The following is a 21359-nucleotide window of genomic DNA, read 5'->3' as shown; positions in this document are numbered from 1 at the left end:
CAGGAGAGGGACAGAGATCAGGATTGGCTGGACTCAGGTTACTGGACAGGATGCAACCAGTTCTGAGGAAAGTATTCACCCAGCTCGTCAGCTTGGAACATTGTACATCATTGTATGTTTTGAAATGACCTTCCTGTCGGGCTATACTCTCGTCCCCTCTGTTCTGAGGAGAGGTACAGGAGAGGGAGGGGAGGCCTGCGCTCTAGAGGCCAGAGGTCAACGTACCACTCCCTTCTAAAACTTTCCATTAGTTGGCCACCTAACTTGTTACTTTATGCATACTAATTTATTCAGCTTTTATGAAGCACCAGGCATGTGCCAGACAGTGAAGACACAGAGGTCACCGAAGAGAATAATTGCTATTATTTATTATTATTAAGTGTGCACCAGGTACTTAACATGTGCCCTTCCACATCCTCAGAGAAGCCCAGGCTCTAGGTATGCACATCCTCTCCGTTTTCCACACGGCTCCGTGAAGCTGAGTTCATCGTCACCCAGCAGCGCAGTGGCTGAGTGGGGATTCAGTCTCAGATGGGAGCTCAGATAAGGGCCCTCGTATGAAGAGATTCAAACATAAGGTAAAACAATTCTTATCTCATAGGGTTGTTTTGTGCATTATATGACACAGACACGTAAAGTACTTTAGCCCTGTTTCTGGCACATAGTAATAGGTAATAATTAGATCTTACTGATCCCAAAACCACTAGTAATAATTACTACCAGTAATAATTGAGTTTTACGTACAAAGTCTACAGCAGCATGCATCTTTATGCAAACCGTTAATAAGCGTCTAAGCTGTGATAGAGGCTGTCCCCAAAGTTAATGGGAGTGGTGAGGGGGTGGACCGCTAACCGGCCTGGGAGAGTTAGAGCAAACTTCCCGAAGATGGTGACCCTGGGGCTGTCTTACAGAATTAGTAGCAGTTAGCTGGTGGGAAAAGATAGGGAGGGACATGGCAGTGAGAAGGAAGTGGTAAGAGGAAAGACGTGGGAAAGTAGAAAGGCACAGTAATGCAGTTACCACGTGGGCGATGATGAATCGTGAGAATGGGACATGGGATTAGAAAGATAGGCTGGCCAGATTGTGCAAGGCCTTGGAATGCCATGGGTTTTAGCCTAAAGACAATGGGGAAGCTGTGGAAGGATTTTTTTTTCAAAGTAAAGTTTTTACTTTAGAATAGTTTCAGATTTACAGAAGTTACAAAGATAGTACAGAGAGTTCCCACATACCCAACACCCCATTTCCACTGTTACTGTCTTACATTAGTATGGTACATTTGTTACAATTAATGAACCAGTATTGATTCATTATTATTACCTGAAGTCCATCATTTATTCAGATTTCCTTGTTTTTACTTCCTTAATTTTACTTTTTCTGTTCCAAGATCCCATCCAAGATACCACATTACATCTAGTTGCCATGTCTCCTTAGACTCCCCTTGGCTGTGATGGTTTCTTTTTCTTTTTTTCTTTTTTTCTTTTTTTTTTTTTTTTGTGGTACGCGGGCCTCTCACTGTTGTGGCCTCTCCCGTAGACGCGCAGGCTCAGCGGCCATGGGTCACGGGCCCAGCCGCTCCACGGCATGTGGAATCTTTCCGGACCGGGGCATGAACCCGTGTCCCCTGCATCGGCAGACGGGCTCTCAACCACTGCGCCACCAGGGAAGCCCAATTTTATTTATTTATTTATCTGTTTGTGCCAGGTCTTAGTTGTGGAATGCATGTGGGATCTAGTTCCCTGACCAGGGATCGAACCCGGGCCCCCTGCTTTGGGAACGCGTAGCCTTATCCACTGCACCACCAGGGAAGTCCCTCTTTTTCTTTTTTAAATTTTATTGGAGTATAGTTGATTTCCAATGTTGTGTTAGTTTCAGGTGTACAGCACAGTGATTGTTATACATTTACAGATACTCATTTTTTTTCAGATTCTTTTCTCATATAGGTTATCACAGAATGTTGAGTAGTTCTTGAGTAGAGTTCCCTGTGCTATTATACAGTAGGTCCTGGTTGGTTATCTATCTTATATATAGTAGTGTGTGTGTGTTAATCCCAAGCTCCTGATTTATTCCTACACCCCCCCCCCCCCCGCTGCCATGTTTCCCCTTTGGTAATCATAGGTTTGTTTTTGACATCTCTAAGTCTGTTTCTGTTTTGTAATTAAGTTCATTTGTGACGGTTTCTTAAGACTTTCTTGTTTTTGGTGACTGGCAGTTTTGAGGAGTACTAGTCAGGATTTTGGTAAAATGTTCCTCGGTTGGGATTGCTCTGATGTTTTTCTAATGATTTTGGGAGGAAGACCCAGAGGTAAAAGGCCATTCTCATCACCTCACATCATAGAGGGCACATACTGTGAACACGACCTAGTTGCTGTTGCTGTTGACTTTGTCCCTGGCTGAGGTAGTGCTTGCCAGGGTTCTCCACTGTGAAGTTTGTCACCCTCCCCACCCCTTCCATACTGTCCTCTTTTGAAGGAAGGCACTATGTGCAGTCCACACTTGAGGATTGGAGAGTTGTGGTCCATCACTATGGAAGGATTTTAAACACTGGAGTGATTTGCTCTGATTTGATGTAGAAAGATTGATCTAGCCAGAGACTGGAGAGACTGAATTTGCGGATAGGTCTGTGTGTTGGGTCTTGGTTAGCTGGATCCCTTAAGACAAGACAAGACAAGATGAGACGAGAAAAGATGAAGGCCTGAACTTATGGCAGTGGCAGTGGGGTTGGAGAGGGAGTGATTGATTTGAGAAAAGTTGAGGAGGTTCAGTGGGGAACTGGTAGAGGGGATGGGTGTGCAGGGATCTGGCTGGGGGTTGGCGACTCATCAAGGGCACACACTGTCTACATGACTTATACTTGTTGAAGCTGACTTTCATCACCTGGCTGAAGAAGGTTTGTCAGGTTTCTCATCAAATTTAGGAGAACTTGTGCAAAGTTTGAGTTTTTAAGCGGTTTATTACGTTCCTATGCTTATTGTAGATTTTAATTCCAGAGAGCTGAGTGAAAATTATGTATTTATTTATTCCAGTTTAAACTTGTAGCATTTAAAAAGGAAGAGCCTAGGGGAGAGAGAGCCAGACAAAGAAGTATATACTTCAATGGGAGAAAGATACAAGTATTTAAATACCAAAATTGTTTCTGACTTCTTTGCTTTATATAGGACAAACCGTTGTCATTTAAGAATTCTCAAGCCTTTAACTTAAGCGTTAAAATACTTAATGGGAGAATATTATGAGGAGGAAAAATGTTCCTTTTTATTTTTTGGCTTGTGGTATCTCAGTTCCGCAACCAGGGATTGAACCCGGGCCACAGCAGTGAAAGCCTAGAATCCTAACCACTAGGCCAGCAGGGAACTCGCGGAAAAATGTACTTTTTACTCTAGCTTTTGATCTGTCTTTATACTTCTGATAATTTATGGTGTCTCTAAACTCTGGGCAGTGTCCATAAGGGCTCACATCATGGCCCTGGAATCTCTTGCTCAGGTTTGACTCTCAGCTCCACTGGTCACAGGTGTGATCTTGGGCAAGTTACTTCATCTTTCTCTGCCTTAATTTTCTCATCTGTAACATGGGAATAGTGATAGTACCTACCTCAGAAGGTTGTTAGGAAGATTAAACGAGCTGATGCAAGTAAGTGCAAGTAATGCAAGTAATACAAGTAAATGCACAGTGCCTGGTACATAGTAAGCATACATGTCAGTTATAACGACAGTGATGATATTATACTGTTGCTTTTCAGGTTGATTACATTTCTGTCTGAATGCCCCAAATCAGAAGCCAAAAATTTTGGACTCACAAGATTATTTTTGGTCCCTAACCTAAATTTAACATAAGGTTACATTTGTGGATGCTTAGCTTCTCAGGATATAGTGAAAGTATGGATGGCAAATTAGTACATTTAGAAATAAGAACTACCAATATTTAAAGCTTTATTCCTTTGTTACTTTCTTCCTTCCACTGATGATAATCTATCCTACCGTGTATTTGGATTCCATGTGACTTTTTTGGGCCTCTCACTGCCGTGGCCTCTCCCGTTGCGGAGCACAGGCTCCGGATGCGCAGGCTCGGCGGCCATGGTTCACGGGCCTAGCTGCTCCACGGCATGTGGGATCTTCCCGGACCGGGGCACGAAGCCGTGTCCCCTGCATCGGCAGGCGGACTCTCAACCACTGCGCCACCAGGGAAGCCCCCGAATTTAACTTTTAAAGCAAACAAAGCAGCCATCTTATTTATGAGAGCTAATTTGAGATTAAGGTGGTTTGATAATATGGAGATATTAGTGTGGATATAATGACCCTATAGCACTCTGTACAGGATTATAATTTTTTTTAAACCCTGAACTCCCCGATCGTTTTGGGGGAGTCTTTTTTTTTTCCCCCACACCACGTGGCATTCGGGATCTTAGTTCTCCTACTGGGGATGAACCCACACCCCTTGCCGTGGAAGCACGGAGTCTTAAACACTGGACTGCCAGGGAAGTCCCAGGATTATAATTTTTTAACTTCAGTTTTCTTGTCAGGAACTTGAGCAAGGAGGTAGCATTTGATTGATTGGTAGGTAGCATTTGATTGATAAGGTAGCTTATTATGCCATTACTGCCATTTTCTTTCTTTCTTTTTTTTTTTGGCCATGCCGTGTGGCTTGCAGGATCTTAGTTCCCCAGGTGGGGATTGAACCTGGGCCTTCGGCAGTGAGGGCACCGAGTCCTAACCACTGGACTGCCAGGGAAGTCCTGTGTCCACTTTTTTAATTCCTAAAATTATTTATACCTTCTCTTATTTTTCTTTATCAGATTCTGCAGAGATTAGTCTCTTAGGGGATTTTTTTTGGCTTTGTTAATCCCCTTTTTATATCTTTGTTTCCTGTTTCATTCATTTCTGCTGTTCATTGCCTGCCTTCTGCTTTCCTTGGATTTATTCTGCTGTTCCTTCCATGTTCTTAAGTTGTATGCTTAGCGAAGTAATTTTTAGCCTCTCTGATTTTATGCATTTACAGGTATACATTTTTTTATACGCTACCTCTTTCATTGTTTTGCTTAAGTTCGTACTCTTACTGTTGAATTTTAAGTAATTTTATTTATTTATTTATTTATTTATTTATTTATTTATTTACGGTATGCGGGCCTCTCACTGTTGTGGCCTCTCCCATTGTGGAGCACAGGCTCCGGACGCACAGGCTTAGCGGCCATGGCTCAGGGGCCCAGCCGCTCCGCAGCATGTGGGATCTTCCCGGACCGGGGCACAAACCCGTGTCCCCTGCATCGGCAGGCGGACTCTCAACCACTGCGCCACCAGGGAAGCCCAATTTTATTTATTTTTTGTCAAGATTTCATCTTTGACCCAGGGTTATTGAAGAGTATTTTATCATTTTTGAATGTATGAAGATTTTTGGTTTATTTTTAAATTATTGGCTTTTAATTGGATTGTGGTTAGAAAGTGTAATCTGTATGTTACCTATTCTTTGAAATGTGCTTAGAGTTGCTTTATAGCCTTGTACATACATGGTCATTTTTGTAAATATTTTGTGAATTTGCTTATGAAGAATGTTTATACCCTAATTATTAGATGTATCCTTCAAAGTATGTCCAATAAATAAAACTTGCTCATTGTTTTTAGATTTTTTTTTTTTTTTTTTGCGGTACGCGGGCCTCTCACTGTTGTGGCCTCTCCCGTTGCAGAGCACAGGCTCCGGACGCGCAGGCTCAGCGGCCATGGCTCACGGGCCCAGCCGCTCCACGGCATGTGGGATCTTCCCGGACCGGGGCACGAACCCGTGTCCCCTGCATCGGCAGGCGGACTCTCAACCACTGCGCCACCTGGGAAGCCCTGTTTTTAGATCTTATATGTCTTTTTTGTTTGGACTGTCAACAGAAATGTTTTACTCTCCCAGTATGATGATGTATTTGTCATATTTCCATTCTTCCATCAGTTTTTATTTTGAAACTTCTTTATTTAGGTACATATAAAATTATAATTGTGATGTCATTTTACTTTATCTTGTCCTATTCTTGAGGTTTTTTGGTTGCTTTTTTGTTTGGTTTCTTCCAGTGTTATTGAGATATGATTGACATGGATAACAGTATAAGCTTAAGGTGTACTGCATCATGATTTGACTTACACGATAAGTTTAGTGAGCATCGATTATCTCATATAGATACAAAATTAAAGAAATAGAAAAACCTTTTTCCTTGTGATGAGAACTAGGCTTTCCTCTCTGAGCAGCTTTCACTTACACCATGCTGCAGCGCGCATTATCTGGATCATGCTTAGTCCCTGGTACTTACTTGTCTTACACGTGGTAGTTTTTACCTTTTGACTGCCTGCATCCAGTCCCTCCCTCCCCCCAACCCCATAACCCCAAACCTGATCTCTTTTTCTGTAAGTTTGTTTTTGAATAATTGACCTATACAATACTATATTAGTTCCTGTTACACAGCATCGTGACTCAATATTTCTATACCTTTCAAAATGATCACCGCAAGTCTAGTAATTACAGTGTGGCACCATACAAAGATATTACATAATTACTGACTGTGTTCCCCACACTGTACATTTCATACCCGTGACTGACTCACTTTGCAACTGGAAGTTTGTACCTTATTCTCCATCATCTGTTTCTTTCCTCCTCACCCCACCTCTTGGAACTGCCTGTTCGTTCTCTGAATCTATAACTCTCTTCTGTTTTGTTCTGTTTGTTCATTTGTTTTGTTTTTTAGACTCCACGTATAAGTGAAATCATACAGTATTTGTCCTTCTCTGTCTGACTTATTTAATTTAGCATAATATCCCCTAGGTCCATCCATGTTGTTGCAACTGGCAAGATTTAATTCTTTTTTATGACTGAATAGTACTGCATTGCGTATATACAGCACATCTCCTTTATGCTTTCATCTATTCATGGGCACTTAGGTACTTCCATATCTTGGCTATTGTAAATAATGCTGCAGTGAACATAGAGGTGCATATATCTTTTCTGATTAGTGTGTTTATTTTCTTTGGATAAATACCCAGAAGTGGAGTTGCTGGATCATATGGTAGTTCTATTTTTAAGTTTTTGAGGAATTTCCATACTGTTCCATAGCAGCTGCACCAATTTACATTCCCAGCAACAGTGCATGAGTGTTCCCTTTTCTCCACATTCTCACCAGCAGTTTTTATTTGTTGTCTTTTTGATAAATAGCAATTCTGATAAGTGTGAGGTGATAATCTCATTGTGATTTTGATTTACATTTCCCTGATGATTAGTGATGTTGATCATCTTTTCATGTGCCTGTTGGCCATCTGTATGTTTTCTTTAGAAAAGTGTCTATTCAGATCCTCTGCCCACCTGTTGATTGGGTTGTTTGTTTTCTGGATTTTTTAAAAAAGGTCTTTATTTTTATTGATTGATTTTTATTTGGTTCCGCTGAGTCTTAGTTGCAGCACGTGGGCTCCTTAGTTGTGGCTTGCTGGCTCCTTAGTTGTGGCATGTGAACTCTTAGTTGTGGCATGCATATGGGATCTAGTTCCCTGACCAGGGATTGAACCCGGGCCCCAGGCATTGGGAGTGCAGAGTCTTAACCACTGTGCCACCAGGGAAGTCCACTGTTTTTTGGATGTTGAGTTGTATGAGTTCTTTGTATATTTTGGATATTAATTCCTCATCAGATAGATCATTTGCAAATATATTCTCCCATTCAGCAGGTGGCCTTTTAAAAAAGTTGTTGATAGTTTCCTTCGCTGTGCAAAAGCTTTTTAGTTGAGTGTAGTCCCATTTATTTTTGTTTCTGTTTCCGTTGCCTGAAGCGACATATTAAAAAAATTACTAAGGTCAACTGATGTCAGAGAGCTTACTGCCTGTGTTTTCTTCTAGGATTTTTATGGTTTCAGGTCTTACATTTAAGTCTTTAATCCATTTTGAATTTGTTTTTGTGCATGGTTTGAGAGAGTACTCCAGCTTGATCCTTTTGCATACAGCTGTCCAATATTTCCAACACCATTTTTTTTTTTAACTTATTCATTTATGGGTGTGTTGGGTCTTCATTGCGGTGCATGGGCTTCACATTGTGGTGGCTTATCTTGTTGCGGAGCACGGGCTCCAGGTGCGCGCAGGCTTCAGTAGTTGTGGTGCATGGGCTCAATAGTTGTGGCTTGCAGGCTCTAGAGCACAGGCTCAGTAGTTGTGGTGCACGGGCTTAGTTGCTCCACAGCATGTGGGATCTTCCCGGACCAGGGCTCGAACCCGTGTCCCCTGCACTGGCAGGTAGATTCTTAACCACTGCACCACCAGGGAGGTCCCCAACACCGTTTATTGAAGAGGCGATCTTTTCCCCATTGTTTTTTTTTTTTTAATTAATTAATTAATTTATTTTTGGCTGTGTTGGGTCTTCGTTACTGCACGTGGGCTTTCTCTAGTTGCGGCGAGTGGGGGCTACTCTTCGTTGCGGTGCGCTGGCTTATCGCGGTGGCTTCTCTTGTTGCAGAGCACAGGCTCTAGGTGTGTGGGCTTCAGTAGTTGTGGCACGTGAGCTCAGTAGTTGTGGCTCGCGGGCTCCAGAGCACAGGCTCAGTAGTTGTGGCGCACGGGCTTAGTTGCTCCGCAGCATGTGGGATCTTCCCGGACCAGGGCTTGAACCCGTGTCCCCTGCATTGCCAGGTGGATTCTTAACCACTGCATCAGCAGGGAAGTCCCAGTTATGGATTTTTTAAGTTGCTTGTTTGTTGCCCAAGTGTTTTTAGGCACTAGATCTGTGTTGCCCAAGTGTTTTTAGGCACTAGATCTGTGGTGATGTGCCTCACTGTAATTATATTGGGTTAGCCAAAAAATTCCTTTGGTTTTTAAGTAAAAATAAAAGACACATTTTTTATTTTCACCAAGAACTTTATTGAACAGTGTATTCACCGTTTTGTTCCACTACCTTCTGCCGTTTTTGAGGCAACTTCATAATTCCATCTTCCCCAAACTTTTTATCTGTTTGAGCAAAGAACTGTTCCAGGTGACTTTTACGGTCTTCCAGGGAATTAAAATTTTTTCCATTAAGAGAATTTTGTAAAAACCGAAATAAATGGAAATCCAAAGGTGCAATGTCTGGTGAATACAGCAGATGAATCAGAACTTCCCAGCCAAGCTGTAACAGTTTTTGCCTGGTCATCAAAGAAACATGCAGTCTACGGTATCCTGATGGAAGATTATGCGTTCTCTGTTGACTATTTCTGGACGATTTTCATCGAATACTGCTTTCAGTTGGTCTAATTGGGAGCAGTACTTGTTGGAATTAATCATTTGGTTTTCCGGAAGGAGCTCATAGTAGAGGACTCCCTTCCAATCCCACCATATACAGAACATCACCTTCTTTGGGTGAAGACCAGCCTTTGCTGTGGTTGGTGGTGGTTCATTTCGTTTGACCCACGATCTCTTCCATTACACATTGTTGTACAGTATCCACTTTTCATTGCCCGTCACAATTTGTTTTAAAAATGGAACGTTTTCATTACATTTAAGTGGAGAATCGCATGCAGAAAATATGCTCAAGGAGGTTTTTTTCGCTTAACCTATGTGGAACCCAAACATCAAAGTGATGAACATAACCAAGCTGGTGCAAATGATTTTCAGTGCTTGATTTGGATATTTTGAGTATGGCGGCCATCTCCCGCGTGGTATAACGTTGGTTGTTCTCAGTTAATGTCTTGATTTGATCGCTGTCAACTTCAACTGGTCTACCCGACCATGGAGCATCATGTAGGGAGAAATCTCCAGCACGAAACTTCGCACACCACTTCTCACACGTTTGATCAGTCACAGCACCTTCTCCATACACTGCACAAATCTTTTTTTGCATTTCAGTTGTGTTTTTACCTTTCTTGAAATAATAAAACATGATATGCCAAAAACGTTTTTTTCTTCCATCTTCAATATTAAAATGGCTACACAAAAATTCACCAATTTTGATTTTTCTTTTTAAATGCACACTGATATGATAGCTGTCACAATACAATCTAACAAAATTGTTTCGAATGAAGTTAAAGACAAGTAAGCGCTACTAGAGCCATCTTAACGGAAAACACAAAACAAACTTTTTGTCTAACCCAATACTATGAAATTGTAAGAGTGAGATCAAGTTTACTGAAACTGAGTGTGATTTTTGCTTTCCTTTATTTCCGTTATAGTGGATGTCATTGTAAGAGCTCAGAGTTCTTTAATTCTGAAGATATATTCAGTTTACTCTTTGTAAGTAATCTGTTCAGGTTTTCCACTTTTTTAGGAAATGAGCATAAGAGATATAAAATTATAATCATGAAATAATTCTTCACAAGTTTTAAATAAATTCCCTTACTGTTTTTCTTTAAAAGAGAATTTAATCGTGTACGTAGTATTTGAATGCATTCTTATGAAGAAAATCCAAACAATAAGGAAGTATGTGGAGCAAAAAGCACAAATTTCATTTTTTCCTCTCAATTCAGTGCTCCCACTTCTTTCCTAGGATTTATCCACTATTTAAATTTACTGGGTGGTTTTTCTTACCTACAGTTTGATATTTTTGCTTTTTAATTCATTTACTCATAAAGAAATACACATGCTAGAAACAAAACAGGTGTTCTCACTTTTTTAATAATGGCTTTACTGAGATATAATTCACAAAATGTACAATTCACTTCTTTAAAATGTACGATTCAGTTGTTTTCAGTATATTCACAGAGTTGTGCAGCTGTCACTACAATCAATTTTAGACCATTCTTATCATCCCATAAAGAAATTCTCTACCCATTAACAGTCACTCTCCATTTCGCCCAAACACCCCACACCCTCTAGCGACCACTAATTTACTTTCTGTGTCTATAGAATTGCCTATTCTGGACATTGCATATAAATGGAATTGTATAATACGTCTTTTTTGTGTGTGTGACAGGGCTGCTTTCACTTAACATGATGATTTCAGGTTTTATCCATACCGAGCATGGATTAATAACTTCATTCCTTTTTATGGCAATATAATATTTCATTATATGGATATACTAAATTTTGCTTGTTCAGTTGATGTACATTTGGATTGTTTCCACCTTTTGGCGCTTATGAGTAGTACTATGAACATTTGTATACAAGTTTCATTTATTTATTTGTTTATTTTTTTATTGGCCATGTTGGGTCTTCGTGGCTGCCCACGGGCTTTCTCTAGTTGCAGTGAGTGGGGGCTACTCTTTGTTGTGGTATGCGGGCTTCTCATTGCGGTGGCTTCTCTTGTTGTGGAGCACAGGCTCTAGGTGCGTGGGCTTCAGTAGTTGTGGCATGTGGGCTCAGTAGTTGTGAGCATGGGCTTAGTTGTTGCATGGCATTTGGGATCTTCCCAGACCAGGGCTCGAACCCGTGTCCCCTGCATTGGCAGATGGATTCTTAACCACTGTGCCACCAGGGAAGTCCCTATATACAAGTTTTTATATGGACATATGTTTTCATTTCGCTGGGCTATATACATAGGAATGGAATTACTGGGCTATGGTAACTGTGTTTAACCTTTAGAAGAACTGCTAGACTGTTGTATTTTCTCTTTCTTTCTTTCTTTCTTTCCTTCCTTCCTTCCTTCCTTCCTTCCTTCTTCCTTTCTCTCTTTCTCTCTTTCTTTTTCTTTTTTCAAATATTTATTTATTTGGCTGTGCCGGGTCTTAGCTGCGGAACACAGAATCTTCATTGCTACGTGCGGGATCGTTTTTTAGTTGCAGCATTCAAACTCTTAGTTGCGGCATCCCCTGACCAGGGATCGAACCCAGGCCCCCTGCATTGGGAGCACAGAGTCTTAGCCACTGGCCCACCAGGGAAGTCCCTAGACTGTTGTATTTTCTGTATTTGATTTCTTTGAATATCCATACTATGATTTAGCTAATTCCTGTTGATGGACTTTGAAGATTTTGCTGTATCACAGTACCATAAACAGCGCTGCAGTGAGCATCCATCTTAGAGTTCTCCAGAGAAACAGAGCCAGGTGTGTAGGGGTATGTGCGCAGACATTTATTTTAAGCTGTTGGCTTATGTGACTGGGTGCCCAGCCAGTGTGAAATTTGTAGGTCAGGTCCTACAAGGAGAAGCTGAGGCTTCAGTCTTGAGGCACAGTTTCTTCTGGGAAGTCTCAAGTTTTCCTCTTAAGGCCTTTTAATTGAGTGGATGCAACCCACCCACAAGATGGAGGGTTAGCTTCTTTACTTAAAGTCAGCTGATGTAGATGTTAACCACAACTACTAAATACCTTCACGGCAACACCTAGATTAGTGTTTGATTAAATGACTGGGTGCTATGACCTAGCCAGGTTGACACCTATCTTAAGGAATCTCTAGGGCAGGTACTTAACGAACTTTAAAAAAGTCTCCCCCGGTGATTTATACACATACTTAATGAAACAGTATGCTGGTGTTTTCTATTCTTATTCTTTTTTTTTTTTAATGCTGGTTAGGACCCAATAAATTAATTTAAATTGGCCTGACCTGCAATTTGAAACACATTGCTATTGGTATATGTATTATATCTAGAAATGGATTGCTGGGTTGCAGGGTATCCGTACTTCAGCTTTCTTACGCACTGCCAGTGCTGTCTGAAGTAGCTGTGCGTTCCCACGGGTGGTGCGAGTTCTTTCATTTTGCCCTTGATGGCCATTGGTAATTACAGTTTCTTTGTCGTTCTTCTGCTTCCTTCCAGGAAGGGCGGTTTTTAGCCCTTGGTAATCAACTTTAAACAAGGAGAGTGTTGTGAATCACTATGTTGTACAACTGTAACTTACATAATATTGTACATCAATGACACCTCAATAAAAACTATATTAAACAAGGAGAGCAGCTGCAGAGTTACTGACACCTTCAGCAGACACCAGTGTCTGTCCAGAAATGAATGACATTGCTTTGTTTTCATTGTATTTGTGTTCTTCAATTTGCATACAGCAGAATGGACTGGTTTTTGGTGTCTGTATTTGTGAGCGTTAAGGCATGTGTAGTTTCATATAACCACCACGCGCAACTGGGATACAGAACAGTTCCATCTCCTCAAACAAGTACCTCGTACAACTCGTAGCCTTCCTTCCCCTCCTAACCCCATTGATCTGTTCCCTATCATTATAGTTTCACCTGTTCCAGAATGTCATATAAATGGAATCATACAGTATGTAAACTTTTGAGACTGGCACTGAGCATATTCTTTTGAGATATGGCCATGTTGCTGCATATATCAATAGTTCATTTATTTTGTTCATTTATTTTGAATGCTGGGTAGTATTGCAGTGTATTAATCTTCCCAGTTTAACCTTTTACTCCTTGAAGGACATTTGGGTTTTTTCCCCAAGGTTTTGATGATTGTGAATAAAGCTACTATATATAATTATGTGCAAGTTTTATTGTGAACATACGTTAACTCTATAGGGTATATAGCTAAGTGGGATTGTCGATTCAGTCATTTGTTAAATATAATTATATCTTTAATTAAAACTGCGAAACGTTTCTTGAGTGACTTTATCATTATCCACTGATCCAGCACTGCATGAAAGCTTCAGTTTCTCCTTATTCTTGTCAGTACTTGGTATTATCTATTCCTTTTATTTTAGGAGTTCTAATAGGTATACATTGGTTTCTCACTGTGGCTTTAATTTGCATTTCCCTGATGGCTAATGTGATGTTGCTTCTCATATGCTTATATGCCATCTTTGGTGAAATAGTTATTCACATCTTTTGCCCACTTTTTAAAAAATTGAGTTATTTTCTTATTGTACTTTAAACATCTTTTATATATTCTGGATACAAGTCCTTTGTCAGATACAGTGATTTGCAGATGTTTCCTCACAGTCTAAATTTTTATTAAGCTCAATTTACCATTTTTTAACTTTTATGGATTGTGCTTTTGGTGTTATATCTAAGAACTCTTTCCTCAACCGAGTTCATGAAGATTTTCTCATGTTTTTTCCTAAAAGATTTTGTAGTTTTAGGCTTTACATTTATATTTAAGATCCATTTTGAGTTGAATTTTTGTAAGGTATGAGGTATAGGTTGAGTTTCACTTCGTTTGCATATCCAATTGTTTGTTTGTTTGTTTGTTTTACTTTTTGACTGCACCGCAGGGCATGCAGGATCTTAGTTCCCCAACCAGGGATTGAACCTGCGCCCCCTGCAGTGGAAGTGCAGAGTGTTAACCACTGGACTGCCAGGGAAGTGCCTCCAATTGTTAAAATACTCTTTGTTGCAGGAGCCCCCCAGCCCCCCAGCGCCGCACAGCAGGAGGTGAGCGCATGACTGCCTGAACCGTCCCCCGCCCCCGTCTGGGGGAAAACATTGTCTTCCAGGAAACAGGTCCCTGGTGCCAAAAAGGTTGGGGGCCGCTGCCTTGTTGAGAATAATATCCTTTCTCCATTGAGTTACTTTTGCATCTTTGTTGCAAATCAGTTGACCATATTTATATGGGTTTATTTCTGGACTGCCATCTGTTCCATTGGTCTGTGTGTCTGTTCTTCTACCAGTACCACACTGTCTTGAATACTGTACTTTTCTATAGTAAGTCTTTAAAGTAGAGTGGTGTAAGTTTTCCAACTCTGACCTGGCTATTCTGGGCTCATTTGCCTTCCCCTTTTACATTATCCTTTTGTCTATGTCAGTATGGACTCACAGATTATTATTTTATTACTTCATGGCTTTATGGATTATTATTTTATTACTGTCATTTATTTTGTTGCTCAAGTTATCGCAGATCTGACCAATGGGAGATAGATTCCATCGTTCTTTGAACACTTTCCTACCTCCTGGCATAACAAAATATTCTAGGGTCTCTTGCACTTTTCCTGTCCTAGCCCTGGAATCAACCGTTTTCCCAAGGAGACCTAGTTTCTTTTATTGTAGAATGGCATTCAGAGACCAACGTCTGGGAGCTAAATGTGCTCATTTTTTGCTGGGTTGTCATTGTATCTAGACCCTTGCAGTGGACAAAGCTGGGATAAATAAATGTATTTATGTGTGCAAGTATACAGGTATACGCACATCTGTATTTCTATTTATACTGAAAATGATGAGCTCTTACTGTAACCATCTATTTCTGTCTGGCACCTCAGAGTTCCTTCTATCCTCCCCCTTCTGTATCTGTAACTCTTTCACTCAGCATAATTATTTTGAGCCTCATTCATATTGTGTGCCTGAATAGTTCATTCCTTTTTATTGTTGAGTTTTGTTCCATTAAATGGATATACCACAATTTTAGGAAATTGCCAGGCTTTCCCCCCAAAGTGATAGTACAATTTTACATTCCCACCAGCAGCTTAAGAAAGTTCTGGTTTCTCCACATTATCGCCAAACTGTGGGTATTGTCAGTCTTTTTAACTTTATACTTTGTAATAGGTACGTGGTGGTATCGCTTGTGGTTTTAATTTGGCTTTCCCTAATGACTGTTGATTTTTAGTATCTTTCCATGTGTTTATTTGCTATCCATATACCATCTTTGGTATTTATTCAAATCTTTTGCCCATTTGTTAACAAATGGGTTGTTTCTTATTGTTGAGTTCTGAGAGTTCTTTATATATTCTGGATACAAGTCTTTATCAGATCTGTGGTTTATAATTATTTTCTCAGTCTTTGGCTTAGCTTTTCATCTCTTCAGTAGTGTTATTTGAAAAGAAATTTTTACCTTTGATGAAGTCCAATTTATGAAGTTTTTTCTTCTATGGATTGTGCTTTTGGTGTTATATCTAATAAGATCTTTCTAAACCTAAGATCAAAAAGAATTTTCTCACGTTTTCTTTTACAAGTTTCATAATTTGGGGTTTTATATTTAGTCCTGTCATTAATCTTGAATAAATTTTTCTTTTTTTGCGGTATGTGGGCCTCTCACTGTTGTGGCCTCTCCCATTGCGGAGCACGCGCGCCAGACGCACAGGCTCAGCGGCCATGGCTCACGGGCCTAGCCGCTCTGCAGCATGTGGGATCTTCGCAGACTGGGCATGAACCCGTGTCCCCTGCATCGGCAGGTGGACTCTCAACCACTGTGCCACCAGGGAAGCCCTTGAATAAATTTTTGTATGTGGTATGAGGTATATAGATCTCCATTAATTAAAAAAAATATGAATATCCATTTGTTCAGGCATCATTTGTTGAAAAGATTATCTCCACTGAATTTTACCTTTGCACTTTTGTGGAAAAATCAGTTGATCCTATACGTGTGGTTCTGTTGTTTTTTTTTTTTTAAATTTATTTATTTATTTTTGCTGTGTTGGGTCTTCGTTTCTGTGCGAGGACTTTCTCTAGTTGTGGAGAGCGGGGGACACTCTTCATCGCGGTGCGCGGGCCTCTCACCATCGCGGCCTCTCTCGTTGCGGAGCACAGGCTCCAGACGCGCAGGCTCAGTAGTTGTGGCACACGGGCCTAGTTGCTCCGCGGCATGTGGGATCCTCCCGGACCAGGGCTCGAACCCGTGTCCCCTGCTTCGGCAGGCAGCCTCCCAACCACTGCGCCACCAGGGAAGTCCCGGGTTCTGTTTTTGAACTCCATTCTATTCCATTTCTTTCTCTGTGTGCCAGTACCACACTGTCTTTTTTTTTTTTTTTTTGCGGTTCACGGGCCTCTCACTGTTGTGGCCTCTCCCGTTGCAGAGCACAGGCTCCGGACGCGCAGGCTCAGCGGCCATGGCTCACGGGCCCAGCCGCTCTGCGGCATGTGGGATCTTCCCGGACCGGGGCACGAACCTCTGTCCCCTGCATCAGCAGGCGGACTCTCAACCACTGCGCCACCAGGGACGCCCCACACTGTCTTGATTACTGGATCTTTGTAATCAATTAGTTTCGATTCAGGCAGTATATGTTTTCCAACTTGGTTTTTTTCAAAGTTGTTTTGGCTATTTTAGGTACTTTGCATTCCTGTATGAATTTTAGAATGTTTGTCAATTCCTACAAAAAAAGTATACTGGGGTTTTGATTGGGATTATGTTGAATCTGTAGGGCAATTTGGGGAGAGAATGCTATCTTAATAATATTGAAGTCTTTTGACCCATATACGTGGTATAGCTCTTCATTTACTTAGATCTTTAGTTTCTCTCAAATGTTTTACAGTTTTTCAGTGTATATGTCTTATCACATCTATCCCTAAATAGGGGTATTCTTTCGTTTTAAGTTTTGATTGCTTATATATAGAAATTGAATTGATTTTTTACTGTTGACCTTGTTTCCTGCAACTGTGCTGAAATTCATTTATTCTAGCAACTTTTTGTAGGTAGTGTAGATTTTCTACACAGATGATCATGTCATCTGTGAGTAAAGACAGTTTTAATTCTGCTTTCCCAATGTAGATTCTTTTATTTCTGTTTTGACTTTTGATTTTGATTTGAAATACAGCAAGCCTGTATTCCGTGTGCGGTCCCTCCCCACACACGTATTTGTTGACTTGATTTTACTTTTAGACTATGTGTGGCATTAACATTGTTCTAAAAGTCAGAACCGTATAAAAAGGTGTGTACTCAAAGGTAGTCACTCCCATCTTTTCATCATATTCCTGTCTCCCTCCTGTGTATTACACCTGTTCCCACCCAGCATGTAAATTCCACCTTCAGTCTTGCCTAATTCATAGTGTTCGCACTTTGGGTCTTTCCCTCCCACCATTCCATCATTTTTCTTTAAAGTAGCTGCCCCACAGATTTGAGCAAAAGTGTAGAAATTCTTTCTTTATAAAATCTAGAACACACTGATATACAAAATTAAATAAAAGGTAAGATTAAATAAAAGGTCTGGCAATTTCATAAAAGCAGGAATTCTTAAACCAGGCTTTATGAATTTTATAAAAGTATGTTTATGTTGGTGTGTGTGTGTGTGTGTGTGTGTGTGTGTGTGTTTATGTTTAGTTGAATTTTTTTTTTATGGAAGTAGATTCCATAACTTTCATCGTGTTTCAGAGGAGTTTGTTTAAAGGAAAAAAAAAAAGGTGAAGAAAGAGAATGCCTTTAGGATGAATGAGTTTGGGTCTAAGCAGTCCAAAGGCTGGTTAGTGAGCCTCTCTCCAGTCTGTTGTACCTTTGGAAGATAACGTTTTAATTGGCTCTGTGTAATATGTGACTTGTTTGTGGTTAACCCAGTAGTACAGTCAACGCAACACCCGGCACTTGTAAACCTTTTGACCGACTGTTTTGTATCACAGAACTTTAAGAATTTGAATGCACTTCAGATGTTTCCTTTCAGGTTAAATCTTTTTAATGGTACTCTTTATTAAAGTTGTTAAAAGAATCTTTGGATTCCTGCTGTCAAGTCACTAAAATACCCAGTCACTAATGGCAGTGAAGGGTAAGGTTATTCAAAGCACACATGAAGAATTCATAGTTTAAAAGAATATTTGAGCAGCTTGCCACATGCAGCTTCCTTTTTGTGTGTCCCCATCTGGGAGCAGAGCAGCAGAGTGTATGGTGCCTAAACCCTCGGGCCCTGTAACCACCCTGCCTAACGTCGGTCCAGGTCTGCCTCCTAGTGGCTACTAATGACCTGTTTAGTTTCCTCACCTAGCAAGTGAGAATAGTAATCATACCTACCTCATATGACCTGTTTGTGAAATAAGTAAAAAGTTAGGTAGAAAAAGACTTAAAAGTAGAAATATTTCAGCAAATTCAGAGCCCCCCCACCCACACCCTCACCCTGTGTTAAATGTGCGGGTTCCATTGGGGCCGACTCCAGTCGAGGGGGGGTGATAACATCATCTTCCGAGGTCTAAAGAAGACCAGAGTGGTGTGGTTTTTTGAAAATTTATACATAAATGAATATTTTATTATAATTAAAGACATTAATTTAGATGTATTATGAATAGTTTGTGGGGTTTTATCCTTTTTCTTTTACAAATATACACAGTCATAATTACAGATGAAATTATACAGTATCTTTCGTTTGACTCAAAACAATACAGGAATGGATCTGCTCTCACCACTTCTATTCAACATTGTGTTGATGGTGCTAAGTTAAAGAGAATCTAAATAAATGGAGAGAGATACCATGTTAATGTGTTGAAAAACTTAATTTGTGGGACTTCCCTGGTGGTTCAGTGGTAAAGCATCCGCCTTCCAATGCGGGGGACGTGGGTTCGATCCCTGCAGAGTGGTGGTGTTAATTGTCGCTTCTTATGTCTGTTAAATTATAATAAGAATTTTCTTTTTTTATTTCTACCAAGCCAAAGTAGCAAGACGCAGTCAAGAACGAGACAATCTTGGCATGCTGGTCTGGTCACCTAATCAGAATCTATCAGAAGCAAAATGTAAGTTTTAGAGCACTTTTATTTTCCACCTTTCTTATTTACTGCAAACTTTTAAAGTTACCTTTGTAGGTAAAAATCTCTCTATATATTACATTTATTTTACCTTTTTAAAGTAAAATTTTGAAGAATTTGAAAGTGTGTTCTTTATTGTGGCCTGTCATAGCGATTTAAAGATTCTTAAGCTGTGGTTTCATAATCTACTTTTTATTCAAAATGCTGTACCAGCTAATATTCTGCAGTGACTAGGAGGAAGGGTTCAGAGCGGAAAGAAAATTATAATGTAGTGTATAACTCCTTCAGCTGGGAATTTATAGATTTATTGATATAAAGATGAGGAGTTTAACAAATCTCTAATTGGAAGGATTACAAAGGGCAAATGTATGTTACTGGAAAAAGGTTTTATACTGTAAGACTTCATCCTAGCTAGAAGTAGAACTTTTGAATTGGCTCTTTGTTTTGTGTTTACATTTTTGTTAGAATGAATATTCTGAGCTACTTTGGGTTTTCTTTTGGGGGGGCCGGTAGGGGTCCTAGAGTTATTAGAAAGATTAATTGTATTTTCAGAGTTTGCTTTTTCAGTTTTTTGTCCCCTCTGCTCAGGTGATACCGTGCAAGAATAATTTTATATTTGATATATTGCTGTAAGTCTTTGCCATTTTCAAAGTTTTTGTTTTCTTCATAACTTTAAAGAGAGAAGAAAAAATAAATTCCCCCTTTCGAGAATTTTTCAGTGGTGGGGGTGGGTGGTCCATGGATGGAATTTACGGCCATTTGTGAACTCGTGAATCGCAGGCAAACTTTTTTTGGTGTATGTACGTTTTCCTGCAGAAAATTGGATTTTTAAAGGGCTCTTTGACAAAAATAGGATAAGAATCAATGCTCTAAAGTGTGGTAGGGCTTAGAAAGCCTTCAGTAGTAAATGTTGGCCAGGAAACATAAGTTGTGAATAAAGGCTGGAACTCTCAGGCTTTGATCAGGATTTTCCAGATTGTGTTTTGCAGTATTAAAGTAGGTGTTAACAGGTTTCCACTGTCAAGTAAGGGTTAGAGATGATGCATATTAAATATCCTCCTCTTATATATTTAACATTCATGTTTGCATTAAGGTGCAAAGAGCTCGGATGGTCAAGAAACATTTGATTTTGACCAAGAAGGACCCTTTTTAAAAATACAGTACCTTCCATGGAACACAGGAAATTCAACTACTCTTAGTAATGCTTAATTTAGCAAGAATAAAATAATCTCAGTCTAATCTGATTTTCATAGTATCTTAGTTTTGCCAGCCTGCTGCTTGATGAGTTTATAATGGAGAACAGAATAGCAAAAGGAAGTATATTGGCAATTCTGATGCCTTTACTGTGCCGGGGAAGAGCTTTTAAGTATTTCCTGTTTGTTTTTTCCCTTTGAGGATTTGCACTTAAAAAAGCAATCTTTTCCATTTTTGAACATGTTGTTCCTTCTAACAGCTGAAAATCTGCATCTGTGTAATTTTTAAAGCTTTGTTTTCCTGAACTCTGTTAAATAAGTCTGCTTCCTTATGAGTCTTTTAGGTGTTCAGTTCTCCTACCTTTGCTGTCCCAGTTCAAGTTAAACCTGCCTGGTTGCCTCAAGTGTTTTCAGATGGCCTGATTTTGGGGTCTTTTTCGTCTCTGTTGTACTCCTGGATAGATTCCGTTTGGTCATGGTGCCCATCTTCAATTATGGTGCCTGGAACTGAATATTAAAAATAGTGAGCATTTGTTGAGCACTGTACTAAAATGCTTTCCATGTTCCTATATCATTCAGTCTCTACTGTAAACCAAGAAGACGTTTTTGTCCCCATTTTACAGGTGGCATTCCACAATCCAAAGAGGTTGTGAAACTAACACAAAGAGTCAGTGGTGGAGCCAGTAGTATCCAGGTTTGCTGACTCTTTACCCTGGCTTATGCTCTAAACGTGTCCCTCAGGTTGAGTTCGTCAGGTCTCAGTCCTCTCTTCATTTCAGTCACTTCCTGCTGTCATTACAGTGAAGATTGTATTAGTACCTCTTGCTGTTAATGTGTTACCTTTGGAATCTTTGGAGTCAGAATTTAATTTTAATATTATCTTAATTTTCCTAGACCTGCAAGAAAAGAACAGAATATGAAAAGTTAATAGATTTTTAAGCAATGGTATTGC

The 21359-nt window shown here is 40.1% G+C and overlaps 1 protein-coding gene across 1 annotated transcript in view; it reads left to right on the top strand.

Moving 5' to 3' along the window:
• The first annotated feature begins 19122 nt into the window (after window positions 1–19122).
• Window positions 19123–21359, top strand: part of RCOR1 (REST corepressor 1) — a 38724-nt gene continuing 36487 nt past the window's right edge. The window contains exon 1 of the mRNA XM_082839285.1: window positions 19123–19202. Coding sequence (XP_082695411.1) covers window positions 19160–19202 — 43 coding nt within the window. The 5' untranslated portion in view covers window positions 19123–19159. The remainder of the gene's footprint in view (window positions 19203–21359) is intronic.

Source organism: Leucopleurus acutus, assembly GCF_964270905.1.
Source record: "Leucopleurus acutus genome assembly, chromosome: 1".
In the NCBI taxonomy this organism is placed as follows: Eukaryota; Metazoa; Chordata; class Mammalia; order Artiodactyla; family Delphinidae; genus Leucopleurus; species Leucopleurus acutus.
This window is presented reverse-complemented; position numbering and strand designations above follow the sequence as displayed.